This window comes from Panthera pardus, unplaced genomic scaffold (assembly GCF_024362965.1).
Source record: "Panthera pardus isolate Hobbes unplaced genomic scaffold, ASM2436296v1 HiC_scaffold_13, whole genome shotgun sequence".
In the NCBI taxonomy this organism is placed as follows: Eukaryota; Metazoa; Chordata; class Mammalia; order Carnivora; family Felidae; genus Panthera; species Panthera pardus.
In genome coordinates this window covers 186,898,131-186,911,312 of record NW_026526688.1, presented here as the reverse complement: position 1 = coordinate 186,911,312, position 13,182 = coordinate 186,898,131, and the positions used below count along the sequence as shown (strand labels likewise).

General features: G+C 40.1%; 1 protein-coding gene across 2 annotated transcripts in view; it reads right to left on the bottom strand.

Moving 5' to 3' along the window:
• The window catches only part of ADGRA3 (adhesion G protein-coupled receptor A3), a 134,336-nt gene that overhangs the window by 90,685 nt on the left and 30,469 nt on the right, over positions 1-13,182 (bottom strand). For both annotated transcript variants that reach the window (XM_019453601.2, XM_019453600.2), the window contains exon 2: positions 7,137-7,208. In XM_019453601.2, coding sequence (XP_019309146.2) covers positions 7,137-7,208 — 72 coding nt within the window. The remainder of the gene's footprint in view (positions 1-7,136; positions 7,209-13,182) is intronic.

Here is a 13,182-nt window from a genome sequence, read left to right as displayed (position 1 = left end):
ACGGACAGTGCCCCAGAGCCCCCAATACCACCCTTCCAGGTATGGCACTTGATCAACCTCCATCCAGATTCTTCAAACACTGTGGTCTCAGTAAATGGTATGATTACATGACCCTGGTCCAACTAAACCTAGGGCCTGGGGTAGGGAGGAAGAGACAGACGGGGATTGGGAATGGCCATTTCCAGTGGTTTGATTAGAGGTCAAGAGGTAACCTTAGAGCCCTCTTGCTTCTATGATATAAGAGCCTGGCTAGGGGGTGCCTGGCTGACTCAGTCAACAGAGCACACAACTCTTGATCTCAGTGTCATAAGTTCGGCTGTTGCTACAGCAAAAAAGATTATGAAATCAGGCCAAGTTCTTGGTGTTAATAAGTAGCCAAGCCAGAATTCAGGATTTAAACACATCTTTCTCATTGATACAGTGGAGATTTTCTAAAGGAACTGAGTTAATTTACACCTAGAGCAAGAGGGAGACATATAAAGCAAACATGCCAAAAAGTTGATAATGGTTAAATCAAGGTGCTGGACATAATGTTCCTTCAAATTCTGGGTTTGATAAATTTTATAATACGAAAAAGTTATCAGATGTGTTATCGTCCAGCCTTCCAATGATGCACAGAGCCATGCACCTCTCTCTCCTCCTCTCCGTTGTGACCCCCACACAGTTCCAGCTGGTGCCCTGGTTTCTCTCATCCACTCTCCATTTAAAGTGATCTTCCTAAGCATAAACCTGAATGTGTCTCTGTGCTGGAGAAAACATCTGAAAGCTCTAGTTCCCTCAGAATGAAGTCCAAACTCTTTAACTTCCAAGGTCCTCCATGGCCCTGGCCCTCTTTCTTTCCTACCCTAACTCTGACTTCCCATGCTGTCCCAGACGTTGTTTTAACCCTCATCTGGCCTCTCTCTCTCTTCATATTACTAGTCCTATTTCAAGATGTTTCTATGAAGAGTCCTATTTCTCTCACCTCTAGACCTTGGCACGTGGTTGCTCTGTCACTGATACACATCCCAATAGCCCCCAACATCTACCCTTACCTCCATCCTGGTTTTCTTGCATAACTCCTACTCATTCTTTACACCTTGAACAGCATTCCTGTTTCTAGAAAAATATCTGTGAACAACAGTGCCCTGTACTTGCCCTGATGTGGCCCTCAGGTCTCTCTACTGATTGCTTCAACCACCTTCACTGAGAGACCAGAAGTTCCACAAGGGCAGAGTCCACGTCTGTCTATTCAGTGAGAGGGACAGACACACAATATAGAGTATAGATGGAATTGATATGGTCTGAATGTTTGTGTCCTCCAAAAATTCATATTGAAATCCTAACTCCCAAAGTGATGGAATTAGGAGGTGTGGCCTCTGAGAGGTGATTAGGTCATGAGGGCACAGACCTAATGAATGAGATTGATGCCCTTATAAAAGAGACCCCAGAGAGCTTCCTCCTCCCGTTTCACCAAGTGAGGGGACAGTCAACCAAGAAGCTGTCTCACTAAACAATAAATCTGCAGGCACCTTGATCTTGCACCTCCCGGCCAGCCTCCAAAACTAAATGTTTGTTGAAAAATAAATCTGTGTTGTTTGCAAGCTACCCAGTTTGTGGTATTTTGTGATAGCAGCCAAAATGGACAAAGACAGATGATAAATGGATAAGAAAAAATTTTTTTCAAAAAGTAAACCATAGCTGAGAAACAGAATTCCATTAGCTGACCTTCACTATAAAAATCTTTTTGGTAAATTACGGTTAGCTACAGAATCATTATGATATTCATAAACTCAGGCAACAGAGAGACGGCTGCATCGCATTCATAACCACTTACATTTCTTAATACAGGCAGAGGGTCATGATGCCTGCAATTGACCTTCAAGTAATTCAGCAAACATGTCTATGTGTACACATGTTCCAGTATAAAGAAAAAAAAAAAAAAATGACAGCAAATCATTACTTCTTCTCGCATGCAGGTTAAGTGACTTGGTGATATGGGAGATTACTACATGATTCTTTAAATTTTTCTGTATGATTATAAATTTTCATTATAAAAATCATTTTTTATCCCCAGAAAATACAATTAATCATTAGGCCCAACTTTTTAGTCCCTATCTCCCCCCAGCCCAACTGTCCACAATCCTACACCTCAAAGAGAAACAATATTTCGGGAGAAAATTCGATCGGCATGTTTTTGTGTTTTTTTAAGCATTTATTTATTTTGAAAGAGAGAGCACTCGTGCAGGGTAGGGGCAGAGAGAAAGGGAGAGAGAGAATTCCAAGCAGGCTTTGCACTGTCAGCACAGACCCCTAACACAGGGCTCGAACCCACAAATAGTGAGATCAAGACCTGGGCCAGAATCAAGAGTCAAACACTTAACACACTGAGCCACCCAAGCGCCCCCAATTGGAGCTAAAAAGCTCTGCAAACAAATATATGTCAGTTTCATTTTTTAAAAACATAGGTTTCCCTTTTCATATTTTAAACCGCATCTACAACAAGTACTGATTTAGCTACCGCAGTACATAAATTTGTGGTCAATGATGTACTACATGTGTTTCTACATTATACCTCTCATGAATAACGGAGTACTGTAATATGATTTAAAGATACACTTTTCCTTTAATAATAAACACGCCTTGACATATTATATAATACTTACTAATAGTCATATTAATCAGGCATTGCCAAACGATATTTATAGTCAGATTCTCTCGTTTAACATCTCTCCTCTTTCTTACCAAACACAGCTTCCCTAGGGAACAGGAGTCTAACTTTAGGGTCTATAGCTAAATCTAAATACGTTGGGTCATTAAAAAATAAATGAAAAAGTGCACAAGAATTGCTTTAACAAAATCAAAGGAGTATTTTAACAGTGCTTGGAAAAAGAACACACTTCTTTAGGAAAGAATGCCAAGCATATCAGAAAAGATGCTTTTTAACTGAAGTATCCGAAATTTCTACTCAAAAAGGCCTCAGCAATAAAGGAAATTCTCTGGCATTAAGGGAAATCAAGACACAGGACAGGCTAAGTGGTCAGTTCCAACCACCTCTGGAGTCTGCCCTTCTCAGAATGTCAACTTGGCCTTCGAGCTGACCCTCAACCATGATAGGATATCCCAAGGTCCACAAATTATCTCCAAGCACAAAGTCATGAAAAAGAGTGAATTCTTTCCTCCTGTAATTCCTTAGGAGCCATACCTCTTTCTCACAGCTAAATACCCCTCATCACTCTTACTGGCTCAGGCTAGCTCTAGCAATAGCTACAAAGAGATGCCATCATGACCTGGACCCATCTTTTGGGGTGGAATGGAAAGTGGGGAGTTAAACACATTCCCTGGTATGTAATTTTAGTGTCAGTAATTAGACTATAGAGGAGTGTCACTAAATAGTGGCAAATAAGAAGAATCACAATACTCTAAAATGAGTATGTGTACCCAGGCCAGTTTTAATATATCAGAAAGAGAGAGAGAGAGAGAGAGAGAGAGTGAGAATTAATCCTCTTAAGAAGCTATTCTTCAAACAGGGGCGCCTGGGTGGCTCAGTTGGTTAAGTGTCCAACTTTGCCTGAGGTCATGATCTCACAGGGTTCGAGCCCCACATCGGGCTCTGTGCTGACAGCTGGGAGCCTGCAGCCTGCTTCAGATTCTGTGTCTCCCTCTCTCTCTCTGCCCCTCCCCTACTCACCTTCTGTCTCTCTCTGTCTCTCTCTCAAAAATAAACAAACAAGGGGCGCCTGGGTGGCTCAGTCGGTTAAGCGTCCGACTTCGGCTCAGGTCATGATCTCGCGGTCCGTGAGTTTGAGCCCCGTGTCGGGCTCTGTGCTGACAGCTCAGAGCCTGGAGCCTGTTTCAGATTCTGTGTCTCCCTCCCTCTCCCCCCCCCCCGCCCCTCCCCTACTAATGCTCTGTCTCTGTCTCAAAAATAAATGGTAAAAAAAATTTTTTTAAATAAATGAATAAAATAAACAAACATTAAAAAAAAAAGCTATTCTTCAAAAGAACTGTCAGGGACAGCTTGGCCTGTAGGTTTCCTCAACCTCTGGGGCATATCTGCCAGTCAATTCAACCCAGCCAGCCCTTAATGAGAAGGAAGCCAATACAAGGGGCACTGGTGAGGAGATCTCCCCTGGGGCACAGCAGAGAGCATCACCCCTTCTGAGAGGGGAGGTGGTCAGGTGGTTACCCACCATCTACTCTCGGTCACTGGTTGAGGGTCCCTGGGGCAGTGGCTTTCCTTCCAGTGCTGGCGCACAAAAGGCTCTCAGGTTCACAGGGGGAAGACACAAGGAGAGATGCACCAGGAATGACCAGTGAAGGAATAAAATCAGCTACACTGTATTTTCGAGTAACTCTGAAAATTTTGAAAATGATGTCATTCATAAAGACCTTAAGTCACTTACGTGGCTAGCTATGTCTTAGGCTGAGCTCCCCAGAAGTAACCCAAATCCTTCTACCTTCTTTTAGAACAACCCATCCCTGTGTTCAGCAAGGGCCATTCTGCTGTTCCCTGGGAAACTCTAACAGAATGACCTAGCCCATGTGCCTCAATGGCTGTGTGACCAGTTCTGCTCCTAGATCACACTGGGTCCTGGGAAATTTGGGGGTTTGCTTCCTCTCCAGGAAAGAGGACTCAGAGGCTCTTTGCCCTTAGATTCAGAACCATCCATTCGTTTTATATGGTCATTTTCCCTGTCCTTCCCCTAAACCTGGTAGGGGTGGGGAAGCAAAGACAGAGACCCTTCTCCAGGACCCGCCAGCATAAACACTCTTTCTACATTCCCTCTAACTCTCCACTGAGCCCACAGAATGTGTATCTAGGAAAGGAGGAAGTTTCTCTTATGTTATCTTTTCCCAAATCTCTTTTCTATACTGGACTAGGACTTCTGAAACTCAACATCCAAACACTGAATCCTTTTTTCTGTTTTGTCATTCCTTCCAAGGCAGAGTAATTAGTAAACAGGCAGGGAAAACACACATAAGTAAACTTACAAAAATGCTACATCATTGTCACAGGATGAATCGTGTCCTCCAAAATTCCTATGTTGAAGTCGTAACCCCTCTTATCTCAAAATGGGACTTGGGATTTGGAGATGGGTTCTTTAAAAAGGTCATCGACTTACAATGAGGTCACTGGCATAGGCCCTAATCCAATATGACTAGTGTCCTCGTAAGAGGAGGAAATGTGGACACACACAAAGGGGAAAAACCATGGGAAGACACAGGGAGAACACAGCCATCTACAAGCCAACAAGAGAGGCCTGGAACAGATCCTTCCCTTAAGGCCCTAGAAGAAATCAACCCTGCCAGCACCTTGATCTTGAACTTCTAGCCTCCAGATCTGGGAAGAAATAAATTTCTGTTGTTTAAGCCACCTAGTCTACAGCATTTTGTTATGGCAGCCCAAAGACAACCACTGCACTCACACAGCTTGTGTGTGAGGCACTGAGAGCCCAAGACAAAGTCCCAAAGTCTCTGCAGAGTCTGAGAAGAGAAGCTACCTAGATACTTCACAGATAGCATGAGGAGAACCCAAAGCAAACCAGAGTCCATGAGGAGAATCTTACAGTGAAGAAAACCACAGAAGAATACAAGGTATAGCTGACAGACATAAAGGAAGGGCAAGATATTGTTTGGATTCCATCACAAGGAGGGGGCAGTGACACACAGAGACAGAGGACATTAGTTAGGTGTTCCAGAGTCAGTTAGGTGACCTGGTAGAGAGGGAAAATGAGAAGAGCTCTAAAAACAGTAGAAAGCAAGAATCAAGAGATTATTCAAGGAGTTGGTATGGAAATTACAAAAACTATAGAGGTTTTAGCTTTAAAATCAGTAAATCAGGGCACCCGGGTGGCTCAGTCAGTTAAGCATCTGACTTCAGCTCAGGTCAGGATCTTGCAGTTGGTAAGTTCAAGATCTGGCTCACTGCTGTCAGCCTGTCAGCACAGAGCCCACTTCAGATCCTCTGTCTCCCTCTCTCTGCCCCTACTCCACTTGTGCTCTCCCAAAAATAAATATTAAAAAAAAAAAAAAGACACATGATGAATGAAAAGAACAGACACTTTTAAAAGGACAAATAAAAACTCTAGGTATATGTGTAAATAACACATCAGTGACCAGAGCAACAAATGTCCTGTGGACGTTTGACCGTAGAAGCTACTAGGTAAAACGGTCAAGAAAGACCACACAGAAATAGAGAAAGTAAAGCAAAGAGAACTAAGAAAATAAGGAAAAGTCTATTATTCAACAGAAGTGGAGAGGTTCACGGTCCAACTTCCTTATAGATCTATGCCTTATATTCATCTGAAAAAATGTTATCCCAGAAGTGCCTAGCAAGCTCAGTAGGTAGAACATTGGACTCTTGATCTCAGGGTCGTGAGTTCAAGCCCCACGATGGACATGAAGCGTACTCAAAAAAAAAAGAAAAAGAAAAAAAAATGTCTTGAGATGTTATCCTAAATGTATGAGTAATAAGGGAATTTGAAACAAGAACCAAAAATATTATTCATAATACACACAAATTAAATATTCACTGTGCAAACTCCAAGGCAAAAAAAAAAAAAATTAGTGCTACTTATATCTGATCATAAGCAAAACTAGACCTAATTTCTAAGCAAAACAAAATTACCACATTCAATAAAATATCAAAATTTATCCAAAAGTTACCCCCCTTGATGTATTTTTTAAATTCTACTTATTTTATAAGACATCCACGTCATGAAAGAATTTCAAAAGAGCATCTATGCTCCAAAAACCAGTGATCAGCAAACCATGACCTCAGCCTGCGTTGCAAATAATTTCGCCTCCACAATGATTCGTGTATTTATTGTCCCTTGCTGCTTTCCCACTACGATGGCAGAAAACGAGGCACTGTGACAGAGACCATATGGCCCACAAAGCCTAAATTATTTACTATCTGGCCCTTTTTCGGCAAGTTTGCCAACATCTAATTAACGAATTGTTTTCTGACATTAAATTCTTGAAATTTTTTGAAATAAAATGCTGGGAAAACTCAAGTTTTTAGTAACAGTCTTATAACGAAAATGCACTTAGTATTATCTTTCACTCAAGTAAAGCTCATAATAAACAGCAAAAAAAAAAAAAAAAAAATGCAGTAAGTGAAATAACAATAAGAGATAATAAACAATACTCACAATCTTTCAAGGAGACTTAACCCAGAAAATGAGCCATTCTTCAGCTCAGATATTTTATTGTTACTCAGAATCCTAAAAATGACAGGGAAAAAACAAAAGACAAAAAAACGTAAGTTGTGGAATATACATACACCAATAATATCAAAATAATTTAGTTCCCTATGTTTAAACCTATGAGAAATTCTAGAAAGTCATTTATTACCCAAATAATCTTTGAGATGCCTGAAAAAAAACAGGACCTTCTTTCTCTCTGAGAAACTACCTAAAATAACTTGCGCACACATCTTGTTGCCTCTTAAATTGTTCCCATCATTTTAAAGTAAAAAGGGAGAGAAGTGAACACAAAATAGCTCTAAAGTTCAATATGAGAAGAACAGCACATACGTTTATATAATTAAACCAATTTATGTAAGTTGAAGGCTTATTTAAAAACTAGAAACTTAATAGAAAAACGTGTAACACTCTATAAAATACTGATCTTACAAAGAAATAAAGCAACCTCTAGATATTATTTCAAAGCTGAATATTATTTGTAATTTAACGGTATGCAAATGTACTGCGCCTCTGTGTGTGAAAATAAGCTTTCTGCACATCCTCACATACAGAGGGCACAGGTACCTGTATCACAGTATTCTATGTCATGTATCAGGTACAACGTTCATAAAAATACAACCTAAAAACAAGAACTTATTGCAAGAAGTCAGTCAAGCCACCCCCACAGTAGGACTTGCCCAAGAAGGCACTTGTGTGTACACGATCTTGCTTCCTCTCCAGGCATTGTAACTGTGCACCGTTGGCAGCTAAAATACCAATAAATATTTTCCATAAAGTGAAAATGCTAAAGCTACTTGATTTGGAGGAATGGGGACATCAAATAGTAAAGTGAGAAAACCAAGGTAGAGACGAATTAGTTAGGTTAATGACCCAAAGTTACACCAGCAAATGCCAGAGTCAGATCACAAACCCAGAAAATCTCTACTCTACACCCCACATTCAACACACACCAACATAGGTCAAGAAACTCACTCCTGGCCTCATGGACAAGAAAGTTCTCCATCACACACTTCACGTCACGCACATCACACACATGTCGCACTTCAGGGACATTCTTCACAATGGGCACAAGGTTGAGCAGTGGCCCCTCCCTCCTGGAAAGAGCAACACAGCAATTCTGTGTACATACAAATAACAGAATGCCTCTGGGTCATACGGTTTCAGGCATTCATTTTTATTTTATCTACTTTTATTATTCTAAATGAAGAATTTTTTTTTTTTTTTTTAGGCAGGCTTCCCCTGCGTGGAGCCCAGTGTGGAGACCAACGCAGGGCTTGAACTCATGACCCTGAGATCAAGACCTGAGCTGAGATTAAGAGTTGGACGCTTAACCCACTAAGCCACACAGGTACCCCTAAAAGAAGCAGCTCTGAGTATTTGTCTTAAAACAAACAAAAATAGCCATTTGACATCTGAATTTCTTTTGATGTAAGTGGAATTAAAAAAAAAAAAAAAAGCCCTGTTCATGTAGATTCATATTTCAGAGCCTTTTTTGGGAATGATTATTAGGAGCTTCTCAAGTCAAGGATACCCATGTTTAAAACTCAGCTCTACTGTTTTCAAGTTACACTGATCTTGGGGTAAGTCAGTCCACATCTCACACATAAAACGGGAAGAATAATATCTACTCATAAACACCAGAAGGAAATCAGAAAATGCACGACACACTCAACGAGCATTCATCAAATTTCAGATTCTGTTCCCTGCGTCTAAGTCGCACATCCTCCTTCATTTTTTTGTTTCTGGTTGTTTTTTTTTTTTTAAAGAGAGAGTGCAAGCTGGGGAGACAGGTGGGGGAGAGAAGACAGAGGGAGAGGGAGAGGGAGAGGGAGAGGGAGAGGGAGAGGGAGAGGGAGAGGGAGAGGGAGAGGGAGAGAGAGAGAATCTTAAGCAGGCTCTATGCTCAGCGTGGAGCCCAACACGGAGCTCGATCCCACGATCCTGGGATCATGACCTGAGCTGAAATCAAGAATCGGACGTTCAGCTGACTGCACCCCCCAGGCAGCCCCTTCCACCATCGTTCCAATATTTCTTGCAATCCAAGTGTATTACCATGTAACCTCTTGCTTCTCAAAGCTGTTCCTAAAGCAAAGACAAGGAAGGCATCAACCATCGGGACCAAGAAAACATGGTGGTCAAATAAACTGCCATTAAAATACAATACCATTTTCTCCAATCAAAATTGCAAGTGAGGTGGTTGGCTCGAGCAAAAGCAAACTAAGTCTTGCCCACCTTTGGCCACAAAGGTCACTGAAACCAGCTTTCTCAAGCAGCCTGGTGGTGCACCTTGCTCTCCAAAACATCACTCCTAAACATGTCACCAAATCCAACAAGAAGGATATCCATCCAGCGACCTCATGTCAACATTATGTAAGAGGAAGAGTTAAATGATGGCACATCCAAACAAAATTTCATGCATCCATGAAAAAAGAATTCTTTCAAAGGAAACTTGATAAAAAGGAAAATGCTTACACTCAGTTCAGAAGCAAACACCAAAAGTGATATTGCTGACTGAAAAGAATCTATACAGAGATCAAAAAGAAGAAAAAAAAGACTGGGAAGAAACACATCCTAATGGATCACTACCTTAGTGATGAGCCTTCTATTAGTTTCTCTCTTATTCCCTATAATTGTAGTTTTTTTGAAACATCTAGCAGACTCCTCTTATTTTTTAAATATTTTTTTCTCCTGATGATAAACATAAGAATCTTCGTAAGCAGGTATAACTTGAAATTGCGTTAATTTTGCATAGAATTATATCTTAGAAATAAAAACCGAAGGAATACTTGAAGCTTTGAGATTAAAGACTCATGCTTATTTATTTATATTCAAGAAATGTTTACGTAGTGAGAGTTTGCAACTTAGCAGGCACTATAAATAGGCACTGGGGCGCGCCTGGGTGGCTCAGTCGGTTAAGCATCCGACTTCAGCTCAGGTCACGATCTCGAGGTCCGTGAGTCCGTGAGTTCAAGCCCCGCGTCGGGTTCTGGGCTGATGGCTCAGAGCCTGGAGCCTGCTTCGGATTCTGTGTCTCCCTCTCTCTGCCCCTCCCCCATTCATGCTCTGTCTCTCTCTGTCTCAAAAATAAATAAACGTTAAAAAAATTTTTTTTAAATAAATAAATAAATAGGCACTAAAAGTAGAGCAATGAACAATGTGCAGAGATCCAGAGCCTGGAGTTTTAACAGAGACCTCACCAGCAATAAATAATTTAGTTCACTTCTCTAGTTAGACTTCAATTTCATCACCTTTAAGATGGAAAAAAATTCAGGGGCGCCTGGGTGGCTCGGTCGGTTAAGCGTCCGACTTCGGCTCAGGTCATGATCTCACGGTCCGGGAGTTCGAGCCCCACGTCAGGCTCTGTGCTGACAGCTCAGAGTCTGGAGCCTGTTTCAGATTCTGTGTCTCCCTCTCTCTCTGCCCCTCCCCTGTTCATGCTCTGTCTCTCTCTGTCTCAAAAATAAATAAACGTTAAAAAAAAAAAAAAAATTAAAAAAAAAAAAAGATGGAAAAAAATTCAGACCAGAGTGACCACCCAGATCCTTTTCTAGCCCCTTTTAAATTTCTGTATCCATGTTTCAATGAGCAAAACTGACGAACTTTACAGTGACTGAGAATTTATAACCGATAAACCAAAAGTTAGAGAAACAAAGGAAAATGACACAATCTAACAGGTAACAGGCTTGGTGACATCAGTACCCTGTGTCTGAGTGAAGAATGAAACCCAAATATGGAAGTAGCTTGTGAAAAACATCCAGGGCTCTGGCTGAATTACATTCACTGCAATCCAGTATTGCTTCAGCGAAAGGACTGTCATTTTGCTCAGTCATAAAGGCTTTTAGTACAATAAATGATAGATTTTATTGAGAAGAGTAAAAAGGAAGACATTTTATCACACTTAAAAAGTTATAACTGCAACCTTAAAAATACAGTTTACAACCTCATGTTAATATATTCAGTCTATACATAACTTGATGTGTTTAAGGATTTTGTGTAAGAAAACAGGATCAGTGTGAATAAATTTACTCTGCAGACAGTTTTTATACTCAATTTTGAGACTGGGGACTGTGAAGTTAGCAAAGGCATAATATCATGTATCATTATAAACCTAAAACCCATTCTAATCAATATTTTTGCTGACATCTCTGAAACTTCAAACTTTCCAGGAGGTAACTAAATAAAAAGTATAAAACTTGACCAAGGTTATAAAGCTTATGTATACCCATTTCTGTTCTATACTAACGATATTATAACACTACCATATCTACAGACAATGCTTAGGAGCGCTATTCTGGGCTCATGCCTCTTGAATTTAAACACTGCAGGAAGCCTTGGATGCCCGTTATCATTGAACACAGTAGCAAGTTAGTTCAATATACCATTTATGCTGAAACATGAAAAAAGGAGTAAGACTTAACGTAGACATGTTTTTAAAAAAAAAATCAAAAGTTTATCGAGTAGAAAAAAATAAAAATTAAGTATTACACGTTCTCAGCCACTTGCTATTCCAAGTCCCAGAATGGAACGCTATGCTATTCATAGCACCCGCACCCTGTATGGCAGAAGGCACAGAATAATTTTCCTTCTGAGAAGAACTGAAAATATATTTCAAGAGCTTTAAATATTCAGATCAAACGTCAGGAATCGAATTCTTGAAGTCAACACTGGAAGGAAAAAAAATCAGAAAAACAATCAAATGGAGTTCTTGTAGTGGGATGAACAGTGGCTCTCCAAAAGATATGTCCACCCAAAACCTAGGAACGTGACCTTAAAAAGAAAAGGATGTTTGCAGATGTAATGAAGTTCAAAGTTTTGAGATGAGATCATCCTTAATTAGTTTGGGTCCTAAATCCAATGACAAGTATCCTTAGAAAAGAAAGGGAGGGGTGCCTGGGTGGCTCAGTCGGTTAAGCGTCCAACTTCAGCTCAGGTCATGATGTCACAGCTCATGGTTCAAGCCCCGTGTGGGGCTCTGTCCTGGCAGCTCAGAGCCCAGAGCCTGTTTTGGATTCTGTGTCTCCCTCTCTCTCTGTGCCCTTCTCCTACTCATGCTCTCTCTCTTTCTCTCTCAAAAATAAATAAACATTAAAAAAAAAAAAGGGGAGAAGACTAAGAGAATGTCATAGTTAAAACAAAGGCAGTCTCATAAAGACAAAAAAAAGGGGGGAGGAGGGCAGACAGATTTACAAGTCATAATAACTAAAGATTTTAAAGAACTAAGAAAAGGAGTAAACAGGGCTACATTTTTAAAACGTTGGTACTTTTAAAATCATAAGCAAAGTTAAAAGATATACAATACTTGGGACTACCATCAAAAACAAAGGACTAATTCCTCAAACATATAAAGAGCACTTAAAAAAAAAAAAAAAAATCCCCAATAGAAAAACTAGCAAAGGCCATAAAAAGACAGTTCACGGAAAATAAATACAAATGGATCATAATCATATGAAGGGATATACAACCACAATCATGACAGAAATGCAAATTAAAACTAAAACAAGATACCATAATTCACTTAATGAGCAAAAACAAAAATGTGACAACACACTTTATATTCAGAGGGAAACAGCCACTCAAATTTGGTATCAATCAATACAATCACACTATGGAAGGCAAAAGTTCAAATGCATATACAGTATTTGATCCATTAATTCCACTTCTGGAAATTTACCTTAAAGACATACTTGTAGTTGTGCAATATACATTTCATGTTATATGTTAAATTATGCAATTGCATATTTATAGAACAAAAGTATTCATTGCACTATATTCATAAAACTTAACGACTGGATATTTAGGTTCGTTCCAGTAATACAGGATTGGTTAGTTATCCACAAAATGGGATACCACGCAGAGGAGGGAGAGAGAGAGCTTTTCAGGTATTCATACAGAAAGAGCAAAGACATACAGAGGGCCAAAGGTATGCATTTTAAATATGTGTACTAAAATTTTCCATCCCTTGACATTTCTGATTTGCTCAAGCAATACAAAC